Source organism: Pan paniscus, chromosome 20 (assembly GCF_029289425.2).
Source record: "Pan paniscus chromosome 20, NHGRI_mPanPan1-v2.0_pri, whole genome shotgun sequence".
Classification (NCBI taxonomy): Eukaryota; Metazoa; Chordata; class Mammalia; order Primates; family Hominidae; genus Pan; species Pan paniscus.
This window is the reverse complement of record NC_073269.2, coordinates 14,515,973-14,535,109: the sequence shown is the minus strand read 5'-3', so window position 1 is coordinate 14,535,109 and position 19,137 is coordinate 14,515,973. Positions and strand designations below refer to the sequence as shown.

General features: G+C 44.7%; 1 protein-coding gene across 6 annotated transcripts in view; it reads left to right on the top strand.

The window, feature by feature from the left end:
- Positions 1 to 17,571, top strand: part of LOC103784643 (zinc finger protein 561) — a 49,814-nt gene extending 32,243 nt beyond the window's left edge. For 2 of the 6 annotated variants that reach the window (XM_055103420.2, XM_008961887.6), the window contains exons 2-6: positions 1,593 to 1,743; positions 3,064 to 3,139; positions 4,063 to 4,189; positions 6,942 to 7,024; positions 9,698 to 17,571. In XM_055103420.2, the coding sequence (XP_054959395.2) occupies positions 1,688 to 1,743; positions 3,064 to 3,139; positions 4,063 to 4,189; positions 6,942 to 7,024; positions 9,698 to 10,834 (1,479 nt within the window). In that variant the 5' untranslated portion in view covers positions 1,593 to 1,687 and the 3' untranslated portion in view covers positions 10,835 to 17,571. The other 4 variants (XM_008961888.4, XM_008961889.4, XM_055103422.2 and 1 more) reach the window with 4 other exon arrangements.
- Positions 17,572 to 19,137: the final 1,566 nt, after the last annotated feature.

The window sequence follows — 19,137 nt, the reverse complement described above, 5'->3', positions numbered from 1 at the left end:
AGTTCCACCTCCTTGGCGGTCCCGGAGATAGCAGGGGGCGGCAAAGGAATGATTGCGCGCTGTCGCCTAGGAGCCTCTCAGATCCGCTTCACTTCACTCGCTTCTCCAGGGACTATCAGTCCTCCCTGTGCGGCCAGTTCGGAGAGGCTGCACGCTCTCTCGGCTCACTGCAACCTCTGCAACCTCTGCCTCCAGGGTCAAGCAGTTCTCCTGCCTCAGCCTTCCGAGTACCTGGGATTACAGGCAAGTGCCACCACGCCCGGCTACTTTTTGTATCTTTAGTAGAGATGGTTTTGCCATGTTGGCCAGGCTGGTCTTGAACTCCTGACCTTAGGTGATCTGTCTGCCTCGGTCCCCCAAAGTGCTGGGATTATAGGTGTGAGCCACTGCACCCGGCTGACTTTTGAAAATTTTAGATTTTGTTCTTAAGTCATCTTAGGTACGTAATGAAGTTGTCAATAATACACGTGGCTGGTGACTACTGAATTGTTCTGTGCAGGTCTGCACTGTCTTCTGGTCATATGGTGGGGGGGGTAACACCATATACAGGAGATCAGGCTCTAGGGACAAGTATCAGACCGACTACTAGGGTTGTTTGAGTGTAGGTTTTTTTCAGTATTAAATAGAAGTAATGGGCCAGGCATCGTGGCTTATGCTTATTATCCCAGCACTTTGGGAGGCCAAGTCAGGAGGATTGTTTGAGCCCAGGAGTTTGAGACTAGCCTAGGCAATCTGGTGAAAACTTGTCTCTACTAAAACTACAAAAAATTAGCCGGACCCAGTGGTGTGCACCTGTAGTCCCAGCTAGTTGGGGGGCTGAAGTGGGAGAATCACTTAAGGCCAGGAGTTCGAGACCAGCCTGGCCAACATGGCGAAACCGCGTCTCTACTAAAAATGCAAAAATTAGCCAGGCATGGTGGTGCATACCTGAAATCCCAGCTACTCGGGAGGCTGAGGCCTGATAATCGCTTGCACCTGGGAGGCAGAGGTTGCAATGAGTTGAGATCATGCCACTGCATTCCAGCCTGGGCAACAGAGTGAGACTCTGTCTCAAAATAATAATAATAATAATGAGTGATGATACACACCTATGGCCCCAGCTATTCAGGAGGCTGAAGTGGGAGGATCACTTGAGCCCGGGAAGTCTAGGCTACAGAGAGTTGTGTTAGTGCCATTGGATTTCAACCTGGGCAACAGAGTGAGACCCTGTCTCGATAGATAGATAGATAAATAGATAGATAGATAGATTAGATAGATAGATAGGATAGATATAGATAGATATAGATAGATATATAGATAGATAGATATAGATAGATAGGTAGATATAGATAGATAGAGGTAATGATAGCTATTGGGAAGGATGGTTATGATAATTAACTGAGCATGTATATATAAAGCTACTAGAGCTACTTCTGACATATCAGTCCTCAGTAAATGTCAGTTACTGTTATTAATACTTTTGTTACTGAGTGACGGTACTGAGTGGGCAATTTTTGCTGGCCTTCACATCTGTCACCTGCAGAGACAAAGCTCAGGCATAATGTTTGATGACTGATGTTTCATGCTTGTTGTTTGATGATTGATATGAACAGGACCGCAAATAACCCTGTACAAAGAGGAATGGAGATTGCCTCTATCCACCTAGATTCATAAGCTGGCCTGAGGTGATCTTGGCATCAAGGAAGGGATGCACATCATCACACCATCAGCTTCAGAGAATGGCAGCCATTTATTTGTCACGTGGTAAGTCCTTGTTGATGCTCTTTTTCAGAGATTCTGCTTTAGGTCACCCTCCACAACACAAGCGTCCAGTGAGCTGAGCCTGAGCAGGCATGCAGCTGGTTCTTTTAGGAGGAATTGAAGTGAACCACAGAACAGAATGCTGTTTGTTTATTTATTTTTATATTTATTTATTTATTTATTTTTGAGACAGAATCTTGTTCCGTCACCCAGGCTGGAGTGCAGTGGTGCAATCTTAGCTCACTGCAACCTTCACCTCCCGGGTTCAAGTGATTCTCTTGCCTCAGCCTCCCAAGTAGCTGGGACCACAAGCACATACTGCCAGGCCTGGCTAATTTTTGTTTGTTTGTTTTTGTTTTTGAGACAGAATCTCACTCTGTCTCCCAGGCTGGAGTGCAGTGCCTATGGTCTCGACTCACTGCAACTTCTGTCTCCCAGGCTGGAGTGCAGTGCCTATGGTCTCGACTCACTGCAACTTCTGTCTCCTGGGTTCAAGCAATTCTCTGCCTCAGCCTCCCATAATTTTTGTATTTTTAGTAGAGATGGGGTTTCATAATGTTGGCCAGGCTGGTCTCAAATTCCTGACCTCAAGTGATTTGCCCGCCTTGGCCTCCCAAAGTATTGGGATTACAGGCATGAGCCACTGTGCCCAGCCAGAATGCTGTTTTAGAATTCAGCCCTGGTTTGTGTACCTTAGGAAATGCTACATAAGCTTCATGAGTGTTACTACTATGGGCAGATAGAGAGTCACTTTTTTTTTTTTTGAGACGGAGTCTTGCTCTGTCACCCAGGCTAGAGTGCAGTGGCACGATCTCGGCTCACTGCAAGCTCCACCTCCTGGGTTCACACCATTCTCCTGCCTCAGCCTCCTGAGTAGCTGGGACTATAGATGCCCACCACCACATCTGGCTAATTTTTTGCATTTTTAGTAGAGACGGGGTTTCACCGTGTTAGCTAGGATGGTCTCATTCTCCTGACCTCATGATCCACCCGCCTCGGCCTCCCAAAGTGCTGGGATTACAGGCATGAGGCACCGCACCTGGCCGAGAGTCACATTTTTCAGGGTGTAAGTTTCCTTGAAAAATGAAACTATTACCCTTTACCCAACAGGCAGTTTGGCCCAAGTCTGCTTTTGTGTCTAGCTGACACAGGACTTACTGTGGCATTTCATGGAAGTGTTGTGTGTGTAGTTTTCTCGAGTGTGTAGGAGCATATCGGAATTTCAAGCTAGGATGGAATGACTTCTAGGCATGAGAATGTGGGAAGGATGGGCAGCTCTGGCTTCTCATGCCTTCTTACTTTTCCACTAGGGTTTTTTTCCAGGGAACCAATCTGCCCTTTTGAAGAAAAGACAAAGGTAGAAAGGATGGTGGAGGACTCCCTGGCAAATGGTTATCAGGTAAGCAGAAAACGTACTGTTGTACAAAATGACATGCTTTCATCCAATAGGTAGACACATTTCTTTCTAGACAGACTCATCTTCAGAGTTTGCTTAGAGCAAATGAAGGCTTACTCAAGGACTGAGTCCCCAGATGAATTTCCCCAGGGAATGAAGTTTCCTATACATAAAGTGTTAACTTGAAAGTCGGTCAGGTAGCTCAGTAATTACTACTTAAGCTTGACCTTCATGGTGCCAACTGCATCTTTCTTACATTGCTGGGTGCGGTGACGGATGATAAAGCAGATGAAAGTGTCCTTTTATCAAATCATTCACTTATCAGCATTTATCAGGTATCTGCAGTGTGCTGAGGAGTGTGCTGCATAGACACCAATGGGACAGGAAGAGCTCCTAGCCTGGTTGTGCTGAGATCAAGCGTAAGCAGTGTGCAGTGGCTTATTCCTATAATTCCAGCTACTCAGGAGACAGAGGTGAGAGGACCACTTCAGCCCAGGAGATCGAAGCTGTAGTAATCAGCAGTTGTGCCTGGGTGACACAGTTGGAGCCTGTTTTTATATATAAATAAATAAACAGATTAGATAGATGATAGATAGAGGAAAATTCATCTTTAGGAAGTACTGTTCTAATCAAAATAAAAATAAAATTTAAAATTTAAAAATACAAATATTAAAAAATTAAAAATAAATAGATCAGCAAAAAAAGATTTAAAAAAATTTTAAAAAGTGCTGTTTAAGGCATATGCCTGTAGGAGGTCAACCTTGAGTGTTTAGACACAAGAGCTCCTGAGACATTAAACCCTGGAGTAGATCATGGGAGACCTGACAGCCACGTATAAGTGAGTATAAGGTTCCCCTTCATCATTCTCCAGTGAATATTGGTGGAAGTGTTCATTGGCTCAAACCAGCATGTGTGTGATGACATAGGATTCAGTGACGTTTGATGATGTGGCTGTGGACTTCACCCCAGAGGAGTGGGCTTTACTGGACACAACTGAGAAATACCTCTACAGAGATGTGATGCTGGAGAACTACACGAACCTGGCCTCTGTGGGTAAGAGTAACATCAGTATGCTTGGCATGGTGGCCTGCACCTGTAGTCCCAGATACTTGGGAGGCTGAGGTGGGAGAATCGCTGGAGCCTGGGAGTTTGATACTAGCATGGGCAACATTGTGATACCTTGTCTCTTAAAAAAAAAATTCTAGGCCGGGCGCAGTGGCTCATGCCTGTAATCCCAGCACTTTGGGAGGCTGAGGTGGACGGATCACAAGGTCCAGAGATGGAGACCATCCTGGCTAACACTGTGAAACCCTGTCTCTACTAAAAAATTTCAAAAAAATTAGGTGGGCATAGTGGCAGGTACCTGTAGTCCCAGCTATTCGGGAGGCTGAGGCAGGAGAATTGCATGAACCCGGGAGGCGGATCTTGCAGTGAGCCAAGATCACACCACTGCACTCCAGCCTGGGTGACAGATTGAGACTCCATCTCAAAAAAAAAAAATCCTAAAAATGAAGACTAGGCCGGTTGTGGTGGCTTACATCTATAATCCCAGCACTTTGGGAGGCCGAGGCGGGCAGATCACATGCGGTCAGGAATTTGAGACCAGCCTGGCCAAAATTGTGAATCCCCATCTCTACTAAAAATACAAAAATTAGCCAGACTTGTTGGCAGGCACCAGTAATCCCAGCTACTTGGGAGGCTGAGACAGGAGAATTGCTTGAACAAGGAGGCAGAAGTTGCAGTGAGCTGAGATTGCATCACTGCACTCCTGCCGGGGCGACACAGTGATACTTCGTCTAAAAAAAAATACATTAAAAATAAAAATAAACACTAGCATCATTTCTTGTAGCCTGTTATAGAGCAGATGTATGTTACATGCTTGCTTGTCAATTCTGAAAACAGTGGGGAATAACAGAGACAGTCCCAAAGTAACAGTCCCTGCTGTAGTATGTTTTAATTTTCTGTGGTAATCCTGGAAACTTCATCAACAGCATCAGCTTTGTGCTGTAAGAAATATACATCTTCCTTCCCCTATTCTTTGATGTAGTTAATTGGAAACTCCAGGGTTGGGGCCCAGTCATCTGTGTTTTCAGAATCACTGAAGGTGAATCTAATATACTATCATGTTTGAGATCCAGTGGCAGAGTTGTTTACTCATGACAGCAAGCATCTTTTTGTTGTACTTACTTTATTTCTGCTTTTTTTTTTCTGAGACAGAGTCTCACTCCATCGCCCAGGCTAGAGTGTAATGGTGCCACCTCAGCTCACTGCAACTTCAGCCTCCCAAGTTGCTGGTATTAGGTGCACCTGCTACCATGCCCAGTTAATTTTTTTTTTTTTTTTTTTTTTTTTTGTATTTTTAGTAGAGACGGGGTTTTGCCATGTTGGCCAGCCCGGTCTTGAACTCCTGACCTCGGGTGATCCACCCGCCTCGGCCTCCCAGAGTGCTGGGATTACAGGTGTAAGCCACTGCACCCAGCCTACTTACTTTATTTATTTATTATTTTTGTGACAGGGTCTTGCTCTGTCGCCCAGGCTGGAGTGCGGTGGTGCAATCTCTGTTCACTACAACCTCTGCCCTCCCAGGTTCAGGCGATTCTCCTGCCTCAGCCTCCTGAGTAGCTGGGATTATAGCCAAGCGTCACTGTGCCTAGCTAATTTTTCTATTTTTAGTAGAGAAGGAGTTTCACTATGTTGGCCAGGCTGGTCTTAAACTCCTGACCTCAAATGATCCACCCACCTTGACCTCCCCAAGTGTTAGGATTACAGGCATGAGCCACCATGCCCGTAATCCCAGCACTTTGGGAGGCTTAGGTGGGTGGATTGTCTGAGGCCAGGAGTTTGAGACCAGTGTGTCCTACGCTGTGAAACCCCGTCTCTACTAAAAATACAAAAAATTAGCCAGACGTGGTGGCACACGCCTTTAGTCCCAGCTAATCAAGAGGCTGAGGCAGGAGAATCACTTCAACACAGAAGGCAGAGGTTGCATTGAGCCAACATTGTGCCACTGCGCTCCAGTGTGGGTGACAGAGTGACACTTCATCTCAAAAAAAAAAAAAAAAAAAGACTTTTAAAGATGCACTTTGCCTCAGAAGATTTAAGCTATTTTTCTCAGAGTTTTGGATATCTTTGACTCTTATTTTCCATCTTGTCAAACATTCCTATGATCTAATAAAACTACCTGTTCTGTTTCTTTGTTAACTTTATCATTTTGATACATGCTGTTTATCTAGATCTTTCCTACTTTCCTTTCCCGAAAATCTTCTCTTTCTGTTTTCCATCAGCTTTAATTTTATTTTCTTTTCTGAAGTCTTGCTCTGTCACCCAGGCTGGAGTGCAATGGCATGATCTCAGCTCAGTGCAACTTCTGCCTCCCAGGTTCAAGCGATTCTCCTGCCTCAGCCTCACGAGTAGCTGGGATAATAGGCATGCGCCACCATGCCTGGCTAATTTTGTATTTTTAGTAGAGATGGGGTTTCTCCATGTTGGTCAGGCTGGTCTCGAACTCCTGACCTCAAGTGATCCACCCGCCTCAGCCTCCCAAAGTGCTGGGATTACAGGTGTGAGCCACCACTCCCGGCATTTTTAATTTTTACAGAAGTAGTTTGTAATAAACTAGCTAAACACATCAGTTATGTAATAAACCCCACATCATTATAGCCAAATTTTTGACATACCAAAATCCTCAAGGTTCTCTGGCTTTTATTTTATTGCTGTGTTTAATTTGAAAACAAGTAAAAATGACTCATTTTGAACGAATATTTCTTCTCTAAACCCTTACATTTCTTTTTTTGCTTAACTTCAGAATGGGAAATACAACCTAGAACCAAACGGTCATCACTTCAGCAGGGTTTTTTGAAGAATCAAATATTCAGTGGGATACAAATGGTAAGATTCATGAGGGATATTTCTTAATTTCCTCTCTTAGAAAAGATAGGGAATTCCATTCTAGAAAATCAGCTCAGTCAGAGGTGTGGCTTACATCTGTAATCCCAGCTATTTGGGAGGCCGAAGTGGGGGGATCATTTGAGCCCAAGAGTTCAAGACCAGCCTAGGCAGTATAGTAAGATCCCATCTCTGATTTTAAAAAGAGGGTGAATATGGTGGCTCACACCTGTAATCGCAACATTTTGGGAGGCCGATATGGGTGAATCACTTGAGGTCAGGAGTTTGAGACCAGGCTGGCCGACATGGTGAAGCTCCATCTCTACTAAGAATACAAAATTAGCTGAGTGTGGTGGTGAGCACCTGTCATACCAGTTACTTGGGAGGCTGAGACAGGAGAATGGCATGAACACAGAGGCAGAGGTTGCAATGAGCTGAGATTGCACCACTGCATTCCAGCCTGGTTGACCGAGTGAGACTCTGTCTCAGAAATAAAGAAAAGAAACTGAGTCTGTAATCCCATCACTTTGGGAGGCCTAGGCAGGTGGATCACTTGAGATTAGCACTTGGAGACCAGCCTGGCCAATGTAGTGAAACTCTTATCTCTACTAAAAATACAAAGTTAGCCAGGCGTGGTGGCAGGCATCTGTAATCCCAGATACATGGGAGGCTGAGGCAGAATTACTTAAACCCGGGAGGTGGAGTTTGCAGTGAAAAAGAAACTGCACAAATGAGAGATACTTGAGAGAATTAGAGAAGAAGCCTGCACCATTGAGGGAGCAGGGTCTCTGGAGAGATAGTCTGAATGTGATGAATTTTATGATATTCCATATCTGTATAACTTGTCACCTCAAAACACATTCCCACATAAGTAACTAGACATTGAGGATTTACACAGTTTCATGAAAATCTACACTGTTTGACTGGGTGCAATGGCTGACACCTGTAATCCCAGCACTTTGGGAAGCTGAGGCAGGAGAATCACTTGAGCCTAGGAGTTCAAGACCAGCCTGGTCAACGGAGACCCTGTCTCTACAAGGAATAAAAAATTAGCAGGGCGTGTTGGCATGCACCTGTAATCCAAGCTCCTTGGGGGACTGAGGCAGGATGATGGCTTCAGCCTGGGAGATTAAGGCCACAGTGAGCTGTGATTGTGCCATGGTACCCAGCCTGGGTGACAGAGTGAGACCTTGTCTCAAACCACCCTGCATAATAATAAAAAAACCCTACAGTTTTCTTTTTTTGAACAATTAAAGCCAGTGGCGTAGAATTCTGGAAAAAGGTCCCATCATTCAATCTGGAAGAAATCAAGAAGTCAGGAAATAAAAACAAGGAAGAAAAATTGTAAAAATTATAATTATCAAAGTAGGCTGACATGGTAGCTCATGGATGTAATCCCAGCACTTTGGGAGGCTGAGGCAGTGGGGTTTTGTGAAGAGTTTGAGATCAGCCTAGGCTACATAGTAAGACGTTGTCTCTATAAAAATAAATTGAGGCTGGGTGTGGTGGCTCACGCCTGTAATCCCAGCAATTTGGGAGGTCGAGGCAGGCAGATCATGAGGTCAGCAGTTCAAGACCAGCCTGGCGAACATGGTGAAACCCCATCTCTACAAAAAATAACAAAATTAGCTGGATGTGGCTACACCTGCCTGTAATCCCAGCTACTCGCAAGGCTGAGGCATGAGAATCGCTTGAGCCTAGGAGGTGGAGGTTGCAGTGAGCCAAGATCTCGCCACTTGCACTCCAGCCAAAGTGAGACTACATCTCAAAAATAAATAAACTGAGGTGGGGCATGGTGGCTCACCCCTGTAATTTCAGCACTTTGGGAGGCCAAGGCAGGCAGATCATCTGAGGTCAGGAGTTCAAAACCAGCCTGGCCAACATGGTGAAACCCTGTCTCTACTAAAACTACAAAAATTAGCCAGGCATGGTGACCCATGCCTGTAATCCCAGCTACTCAGGAGGCTGAGGCAGGAGAATCACTTGAACCTGGGAGGCAGAGTTTGCAACGAGCCGAAATCATGCCACTGCACTCCAGCCTGGGCTACAGAGCAAGACTCTGTCTCTAAATAAATAAATAAACAAACCGAAAGATTGGCCAGACATGATGGTGCATTCAAATAGTTCTAGCTACACAGGAAGCTAAGGCAGGATGATCACTTGAACTCAGCCAGGAGTTTGAGGTTACAGAGAGCCATGATCACACCAGTGCACTATAGTCCAGGCAACGGAGCAAAACCCCAACTCTGAAAAAAGTGAAACATACTGGGTGTGGTGGGTCATGCCTGTAATATCACCACTTTGGGAGGCCGAGGCAGGCAGATCACCTGAGCTTAGGAGTTTGAGACCAGCCTGGGTAACTTGGCAAAACCTTGTTTCTACAAAACAGAAAAATTAGCCAGGTGCAGTGGTGCACACCTGTATTCCTAGCTACTCGGGAGGCTGAGGCAGGAGAATCACTTGAGCCTGGGAGGTGGAGGTTGCAGTTAGCTGAGAGTGTGCCATGCACTCCAGACAGGGAGATAGAACAAGACTTTCTCTCAAAAAGAAAAAAAAAAAAAATTAAACATTAAAAAGTAAAATCATAATTGTCATCAAAATGCTTCTGTGTTCAGATGGGTGAAATCTCTTAATATGTCTGAAAATGTTTTAAAACCTTTATCTCATCATCAACAGACAAGAGGCTACAGTGGATGGAAACTCTGTGACTGTAAGAATTGTGGAGAGGTCTTCAGGGAACAGTTTTGCCTTAAGACACATATGAGAGCTCAGAATGGAGGGAATACTTCTGAGGGTAATTGTTATGGAAAAGACACCCTCAGTGTGCACAAGGAAGCCTCTATTGGACAGGAACTTTCCAAATTTAATCCATGTGGAAAAGTCTTCACTCTAACTCCAGGTCTTGCTGTACATCTTGAAGTTCTCAATGCAAGACAACCCTACAAATGTAAGGAATGTGGAAAAGGCTTTAAGTATTTTGCAAGCCTTGATAATCACATGGGAATCCACACTGATGAGAAACTCAGTGAATTTCAGGAATGTGGGAAAGCTGTCACAGCTTCTTCACACCTAAAGCAGTGTGTAGCAGTTCATACAGGAAAGAAATCCAAAAAGACTAAGAAATGTGGGAAATCCTTCACTAATTTTTCTCAACTTTATGCACATGTGAAAACTCATAAAGGAGAGAAGTCCTTTGAATGTAAAGAATGTGGAAGATCCTTTAGAAATTCCTCATGCCTTAATGATCACATTCAAATTCACACTGGAATAAAACCACACAAGTGTACATACTGTGGGAAAGCCTTCACTAGATCAACTCAACTTACTGAACATGTAAGAACTCACACTGGAATAAAACCCTATGAATGTAAGGAATGTGGCCAAGCCTTTGCTCAGTACTCGGGCCTTTCTATACACATACGAAGTCACAGTGGAAAGAAACCCTATCAGTGTAAGGAATGTGGGAAAGCCTTCACTACATCCACAAGTCTTATTCAGCATACAAGAATTCACACAGGAGAGAAGCCTTATGAATGTGTTGAATGTGGGAAGACCTTCATTACTTCTTCCCGTCGTAGTAAACATTTGAAAACTCATAGTGGAGAAAAGCCCTTTGTATGCAAGATATGTGGGAAAGCATTTCTATATTCCTCACGCCTTAATGTTCACCTGCGAACTCATACCGGAGAGAAACCCTTCGTATGTAAAGAATGTGGGAAAGCATTTGCTGTTTCCTCACGCCTAAGTAGACATGAAAGAATTCACACTGGGGAGAAACCCTATGAATGTAAGGATATGAGTGTTACCATTTAGTCCATCGGTTGCCATCTTTAATTATTGGCAATGACACCAAAGATTATCAGATTTGTCCTAAATGCCTTGCAGAGGTTGTAATGACTCATGGATTGGCCTTAGATGCCATCCTGAGGGTCTGAAATTAAACCTACAGGTTCTGAATACAACTTCATGGTTGCCTGAGTCTGGGCATCTGTGAAGAAGGGTCATGGATAGTGAGGTCAGTACTGCAGGCTGCCTCACCTTGGTGATTAGATTCCTAAGATCATAGCATTAACAAGTTCTGTATGAGATAAATCATGCAGATTGACCCCAGCCCCTGTTGGTTAGTGGCTGCCAGTGTGGCACATTTATGTCAAAATTTACCAGAAGCCAAGATGATGTAGGACCCCAAAGGTGGGTTGTTAAGAGATGCTCCTCCAAGGGTCTCTTCTGTTCCCAGGGATCCTGCAGAGCATGTCAGGAATGAAACCATCCGTAACTGCCAGTGCACTTTCACAGCTGATTATTTCCGTGTCCCCTTGTAAAATCTAAGAAGTGTGACAGCCTTGCCTGTTCTGCCTTGTATGTCTATTTTAGATGGCACAATGTAAGTGGCAATGTCTCTTCTAGTATAATCCAGTCTCTCTTCTCACTTCTGTCAAGGTGGCTGATATAGTCCATGAGTCTCATTCGTGATCTCTTTATCAGATGATTGTTCAGCCACACTTTGAGGATTCTTTTCAGTACAAGTTTTCTAATTTTTGCATTATGGATAGGCTGAGAATTTTCCAAATCTCCAAGTTCTGGTTCCTTTTTCCTTAACAATTTCTTCTGCAATTCAGGTCTCCTTTTGCATTTTTGCCGAGACCAGCTGGGTCATGGAGACCCTAACCCAGCAGCTCTAGAGGAATTAAGACAAAGACATAGAAATAGAGTGCAGAGTGCGAATCGGGGCTCACAGCCTTCAGAGCTGAGAGCCTTGAACAGAGTTTGACCCACATATTTATTGACAGTAAGCCTGTGATAAACATTATTTCTATAGATTATAGATCAGCTAAAAGTATTCCTTACGAGAAAGAAAGGGACAGGCTCTGGCTTGTTATCTGCAACAAGAATATGTCCTTAAGGCACAAATCACTCATGCTATTGTTTGTGGTTTAGGAATGCCTGAGCAGTTTTCCAGTTTTCCACCCTGGGTGGGCCAGGTGTTCCTTGCCCTCATTTGGTTAAACCAGCAACCTCCAGCTTGGGTGTCATAGCCATCACGAGCATGTCACAGTGCCGCAGAGATTTTGTTTATGGCCAGTTTCTCATGGCCTGTTTATGTCCAAATTTGGGGGGCCTGTTCCGAGCACATTTTCCTGTAAGCAGTCAGGAAGAATGAAGCTTCCTGTGTCCTTTAACACTTTAATTACAGATCTTAGTGATACATAACCAGTTTTATCTCTCTCAAGCTCTACCTTCCACAAAGTGCTAGAATACAGTTCTGCCAAGTTCTTCACTACTTCATATCAAGGGTTGTCTTTTCTTCATTTCCCAATAGCATGTTCCTCATTCCCCAATGACACCTCACCAGGATCACCCTTACCAACCTTATTTCCAGCTTGCACATCAGAATTTTTCCAGCCTCATTTGTCAGTTTCAAATCTTCACAGTTTTAGTTTTTTTGTTTGTTTGTTTTTAATCTGCCTTAATGAGCTCAGGCCACTATCACAAAATACCACAGACCAAATGGCTTACAAATTTGTTAATTTTAAATAAATGAGGTTAAAAACAAATTTATATTCTCACATTTCTCGAGGCTGGAAGTCTGAGATCAGAGTGCCAGCATGGTCAACTTCTGGCGAGAGCTCTCTTCCTGGTATGTAAATGCCCACTTCCTCATGTCTTCACAGGAGGGAAACCAACAAATAGGTCTCTCTCTCTCTCTCCCCTCTCTCCTTTCTCCTCTCTCCCCTCTCTCTCTCTCTCTCTCTCTCTCCCCTCCCCCACCATCTCTCTCCTTCCCCTCCCTCCCCCCACCCATCTCTTGACATCATTTCACGATACTTCTAAAGACCCTATTTTCAGGCCGGGTGTGGTGGCTCACACCTGTAATCCCAGCACTTTGGGAGGCCGAGATGGGCGGATCATGAGGTCAGGAGATCGAGACTGTCCTGGTTAACACGGTGAAACCCTGTCTCTACTACAAATACAAAAAATTAGTCTGGCGTGGTGGCGGGTGCCTGCAGTCCCAGCTACTCGGGAGGCTGAGGCAGGAGAATGGCGTGAACCTGGGAGGCATAGGTTGCAGTGAGCCGAGGTCACAGCCACTGCACTCCAGCCTGGGCAACAGAGCGAGACTCTGTCTCAAAAACAAAACTAAAAAACCCTGTTTTCACATACAGTCACATTTGGATTTGGAGCTTCAACATATGAATTTTCAGGGTTATCTTTCAGTCCAAAGTACTTAATATGATTCTTTTCCGTTTCCACATAGACAATCACATAATCTGTAAATAATGACTCTTACTTTTCCACTTTAGTTGTTAGGTTATACCTATATATATATTTTCTTGCTTTACTGGACTAATTTCAACCTCCAGCACACCACCAATGAATAGTAGTAATAGCAGCATAATTGTCTGCAGTTCTGCTGAGATATGTGCTCTATTTTATTGGCTTGGCTGTAGGTTTTTATTTTATTTTTTGAAGAGGCTATCTTTTACAGGAAAGGTTTATTTTTATATCCAGTTTTTACATGATGAACGATTTCCCAATATTTCCTAATTCATGAGGCTGAATTCCTCTTGAATTTATTAAATGCTTCCTGTGCATCCTCTGTGATGATCATGTTTATTTACTGATAGAACTCAAGTACCTAGAACTGTTCCTGGCCCATGATGGTACGTAATAAATACTTCAAGGAAATGATGTGGTGATGCATGTCTGTAGTTCTAGCTACTTGGGAGGATGGCCTGAACCCAGGGGTTCTAGACCAGCTTAGACAACATAGCAAGACCACATCTCAAAAAACAAAAAACAAAACGAATGAATGAATGCATGGAAGGACTCGTTTCTAAAATAAATGTGGTCACGTTGGGTGTGGTGGCTCATGCCTGTAATACGAGCACTTTGGGAGGCGGGAATGGGCAGATCACTTGAGGTTAGGAGTTCGAGACCAGCCTGGCCAACATGGTGAAGCCCCATCTCTACTAAAAATACAGAAATTAGCTGGGTATGGTTGTGTGCACCTGGAATTCCAGCTACGCGGGAGGCTGAAGCAGGAGAATCGCTTGAACCTGGGAAGTGGAGGTTGCATTAAGTGTAGATTGTGCCACTGCACTCCAGCCTTGGTGACAGAGTGAGACTCCATCAAAAATAAAATAAAATAAATGTGTTTTTGTATTTATTACATTTCTAGTGTTACATCAACCTTGCATTCCTGGATAAGCTCAACAGACATAATGGATCATTTTAAAAGACTATTTGATTACCTTTACTAATATGTTATGGAGCTATGTTTGAATAACTTTGCAATTTTTTTTTTCTTCTTGTCCCTGAATGATTTTTTTTTTTTTTTTTTTTTTTTTGAGACAGAGTCTGGCTCTGTGCCCAGGCTGGAGTGCAGTGGCGCGATCTAGGCTCACTGCAACCTCCACCTCCCCGGTTCAAGCGATTCTCCTGCCTCAGCCTCCAAGGAGCTGGGACTACAGGCATGCACCACCACGCCCAGCTAATTTTTGTATTTTTAGTAGAGACGGGGTTTCACCATTTTGGCCAGGATGGTTTCGATGTCTTGACCTTGTGATCCACCTGCCTTGGCCTCCCAAAGTGCTGGGATTACAGGTGTGTGCCACTGCACCCGGCCCTGAATGATATTTACATGTAAATTATGACTGTCGTATACTGTATTGGGGCATGTTCCTACTTTTTCTAAATTCTTAATCTATCTCTATGCTATAAGAATCTAGGCTGGGAATAGTGGATCAGGCCTGTAATCCCAGCACTTTGGAAGGCTTAGGCAAAAAGATCAGTTGAGCCCAGGAGTTCAAGGCCACCTTGGACAACATAGTGAGACCACATCTCTACTTAAAAATACTACGTGCTGGGCATGGTGGCTCACACCTGTAATCCCAGCACTTTGGGAGGTTGGGGTGGGCAGATCAAGAGGTCAGGAGTTGGAGACCAGGCTGGCCAACATGGTGAAACCGCATCTCTACTAAAAATACAAAAATTAGCCAGGCATGGTGGCACACGCCTGTAATACAGCTACTTGGGAGGCTGAGGAGGAAGAATTGCCTGAACCCAGGAGGCGGAGGTTGCAGTGAGTTGAAATCGTGCCATTGCACTCCAGCTCTGGGTGACAGAGCAAGATTCCATCTCGAAAAAAAAATAGTACAAAATATTTTAAAAAATAATAAAAGTTGTCTATTCTGGCTGATCATGGTGGCTGACACACATATTCCCAGCACTTTGGGAGGCTGGGTCAGGAGGATTGCTTGAGGCCAGGAGTTCAAGATCAGCCTGGGCAACATAGTGAGATTCCATCTCTACAAAAAAATAAGAGTTATCAAGCCGGACGTGGTGGCTCACGCCTGTAATCCCAGCACTTTTGGAGGATAGGCGGGTGGATCCCCTGAGGTCAGGAGTTTGAGACCATCCTGGCCAACATGGTGAAACTCCATCTCTACTAAAAATACAAAAAATTAGCTGGGCGTGGTAGCTGGCGCCTGTGATCCCAGCTACTCCAGAGGCTGAGACAGGAAAATCACTTGAACCTAGGAGGTGGAGGTTGCAGTAAGCCGAGGTCGTGCCACTGCACTTCAGCCTGGGCAACAGAGGAATACTCCATCTCAAACAAAACAAAACAAAAGGCCTGGCGCAGTGGCTCATGCCTGTAATTCCACTTTGGGAGGCCGAGGTGGGCAGATCACGAGGTCAAGAGGTTGAGACCATCCTAGCCAACATAGTGAAACTCTGTCTCTACTAAAAAATACAAAAATTAGCTAGGCCTGTTGGCGTGCACCTGTAATCCCAGCTACTCAGGAGGCTGAGGCTGGAGAATCACTTAAACGTAGAAGGCGGAGGTTGCGGTGAGCCGATATCGTGCCACTGCACTCCAGCCTGGGTGACAGAGCGAGACTCCATCTCAAAAAAAAAAAAAAAAAAAATTACCCAGTCTCTGTTATTTCTTCATAGCAATATGAAAATGGACTAATATGTCAGAAGTTAGAATTTCAAGACCTACCAGGCATTTATTTCAGTGATTCTCAAAAGCCGTCTTCAACAGAACCCCTTCCTTTCTCAGATTTCTTGCATTGGCTCCTGAACCTGGTTGGATGGACTGACAGAAGGGTGTTCTTGAAGCCCCCAGAGTGACTCTCCCCACCTGAAAGTAGGGACTCAGCCCTATCCAGAGTTGCAGAGGGCCAGAGAATTGACTGCTGTCTGGCGAGGCTGCCATCTATCCCCCACTGCATTCTCTAGTCTGTCAGAGCAGAGGGTTTCATCTGTCCTCCACTGAGGCTGCAGTTTTACCCCTGAGAACAGGTGAATGTTCCCCTTTGGGGGAGGATGTGTCTGAAAGGGTCTTGAGTATTGCTGTGGGCAAACTCCAGACATCATCCATAATGGTGAATGCACTAATACAAAGATACAAACCAGCCAGAACCAACCTTACATTCCTGGAGTAAATGCCACTGGGTTTACTACTTTCTTACCATGGCGTTGGAATTTGTTTGCTAATTTCTTTCTTTCCCTCCCTCTCTCTCTCTTTCTTTCTTTTATCTTTTTTTGTTTTTTGTTTGTTTTTGTTTTTGTTTTTTTGAGACGGAGTTTCGCTCTTGTTGCCCAGGCTGCAGTGCAATGGCATGATCTCGGCTCACCGCAACCTCGGCCTCCCAGGTTCAAGCGATTCTCCTGCTTCAGCCTCCTTAGTAGCTGGGATTACAGGCATGTGTCACCACGCCCAGCTAATTTTGTATTTTTAGTAGAGACGGGGTTTCTCCATGTTGGTCAGCCTAGTCTCGAACTTCCGACCTCAGGTGATCTGCCCACCTCGGCCTCCGAAGTGCTGGGATTACAGGCGTGAGCCACCGCACCCGGCTCTTTCTTTCTTTCTTTTTCTTTCTTTCTTTCTTTCCTCCTTTCCTTCCTTTCCTTCTTTCCTTTCCTTTCCCTTCCCTTCCTTCCCCTTCCTTCCTTTCTTTTTCTTTCTTTCTTCCTTTCCTTTCTTTCTTTCTCCTTCCTTCCTTCCTTCTTTCTTTCTGTCTTTTTCGCCCTTCCTTCCCTCCCTCCCTCTCCTTTTCTTTCTTTCTTTCTTTTCTTTTCTTTCTTTCTTTCCTTCTTTCTTTCCCCTTCCTTCCCTCTCTTTCTTTCTTTCTCTCTCTCTCTCTCTCCCTCTCTCCCTCCCTCCCTTCCTTCCTTTCTTTTCTTTCCCCCTCCCCTCCCCCCTTCTCCCTTCCCCTCTCATCTTGCTTTATCACCTAGGCTAGGTGCGGTGTTGCAGACACAGCTCACTGTAGCCCTGACCTCCTGGGCTCAAGCAATCTTCCCACCTCAGCCTCCCAAGTAGCTGGGAGTACAGGGGTGTTCTACCACACCCAGCTAATTTTTAAATTTTTTGTAGAGATAGTCGCTTGCTATGTTGCCCAGGCTGCTCTCAAACTCCTGGGCTCAAGCAATCCTGCCTCTATTATACTTAGTGCATTTTGTTTGTTTGTTTTTTGGTGTTTTTTTGTTTGCTTGTTTGTTTTGTTTGTTTGTTTGTTTTTAGATGGAGTCTTGCTCTGTTGCCAGGCTGGAGTACAGTGGCGCGATCTCGGCTCACTGCAACTTCTGCATCCTGGGTTCAAACAATTCTCCTGCCTCAGCCTCCCGAGTAGCTGGGACTACAGTCGCGCGACACTACACCCAGCTAATTTTTGTATTTTTAGTAGAGACGGGGTTTCACCACGTTGGCCAGGATAGTCTCAATCTCTTGACCTCATGATCAGCCCGCCTTGGCCTCCCAAAGTGCTGGGATTACAGGCTTGAGCCACTGTACCCGGCCTACTTAGTACATTTGTAGCAATATTCATTACTGATATGATTCTGCAGTTTTTAATGATTGTACTATGTTTATCAGTGATAGAAACAAGATATACATATATCTTGTACTGGCATCATAAAAAGCTTTAGCAAAATTTGCTTCATTTTTAATACTCTGAAAGGATTTATGGAGAATTAGGACCAACTGGACCTTGAAAATTTCATGTAATGTAAAAATGTCTGGGCTGGGAATGGTGGCTCATGCTTGTAATCTGAGCACTTTGGGAGGCCGAGAAGAGAGGATCATTCTAGCTCAAGAGTTTGAGAATAGCCTGGGCAATGGAGTGAGATACCATCTCTACCAAAAAAAAAAACCAAAAAAACTCTCGAGTTTAGGTGCTGTATTCCTTCCATTGCAACTACTAAGTACACTGAGCCAGGGGTATTACTTGAGGCCAGGCATTCAAGGCAATAGTGTACAACTATTACATATCAATTTTTTTTTTAGTTGATCTCATTCTGTCATCCAGGCTGGAGTGCAGTGGCATGATCTTGGCTCACTGGACCCTTCACCTCCCCAGTTCAAACGATTCTCCTGCCTCAGCCTCCCGAGTAGCTGGGATTAGCATGTGCCACCTCGCCCAGCTAATTTATTGTATTGTATTGTATTTATTTATTTAACTTTTTTTTTTTTGAGGCAGAATCTCACTCTATCGCCCATGCTGGAGTGCAATCATGCGATCTCGGCTCACTGCAACCTCCTTCTCCTGGATTCAAGCGATTCTCCTGCCTCAGCCTCCTGAGTAGCTCGGATTACAGGTGTGCACCACCAAGTCCAGCTAATATTTGTATTTTTAGTAGAGACAGGGTTTCACCATGTTGGTCAGGCTGGTCTTGAACTCCTGACCTCGTGATCCCCCCACCTCGGCCTCCCAAACTGCTGGGAGTATTACAGGTGTGAACCACTGCACCCGGCCTTTGCCCAGCTAATTTTTGTATTTTTAGTTGAGTTGGGGTGTTGCCATGTTGACTAGGCTGGTCTCAAATTCCTTACTTCAGGTGATCTGCCTGCCTTGGCCTCCCAAAATGCTAGGATTACAGGCATGAGCTACTGAGCCTAGCTTTACATATCAATTCTAAAAAGAGTTATACTTCTAAGACTTTGGGTTTTTTTTTTCTTCCTTTTTTCTGGGGCACAGGGTCTCACCCTGTCACCCAGGCTGGAGTGCCGTGACACAATTGTGGCTCACTACAACCTTGACCTCGTGAGCCCGGGTGATCCTCCCACCTCAGACTCCCCAGTAGTTGGGACTGCAGGCATGCACGAC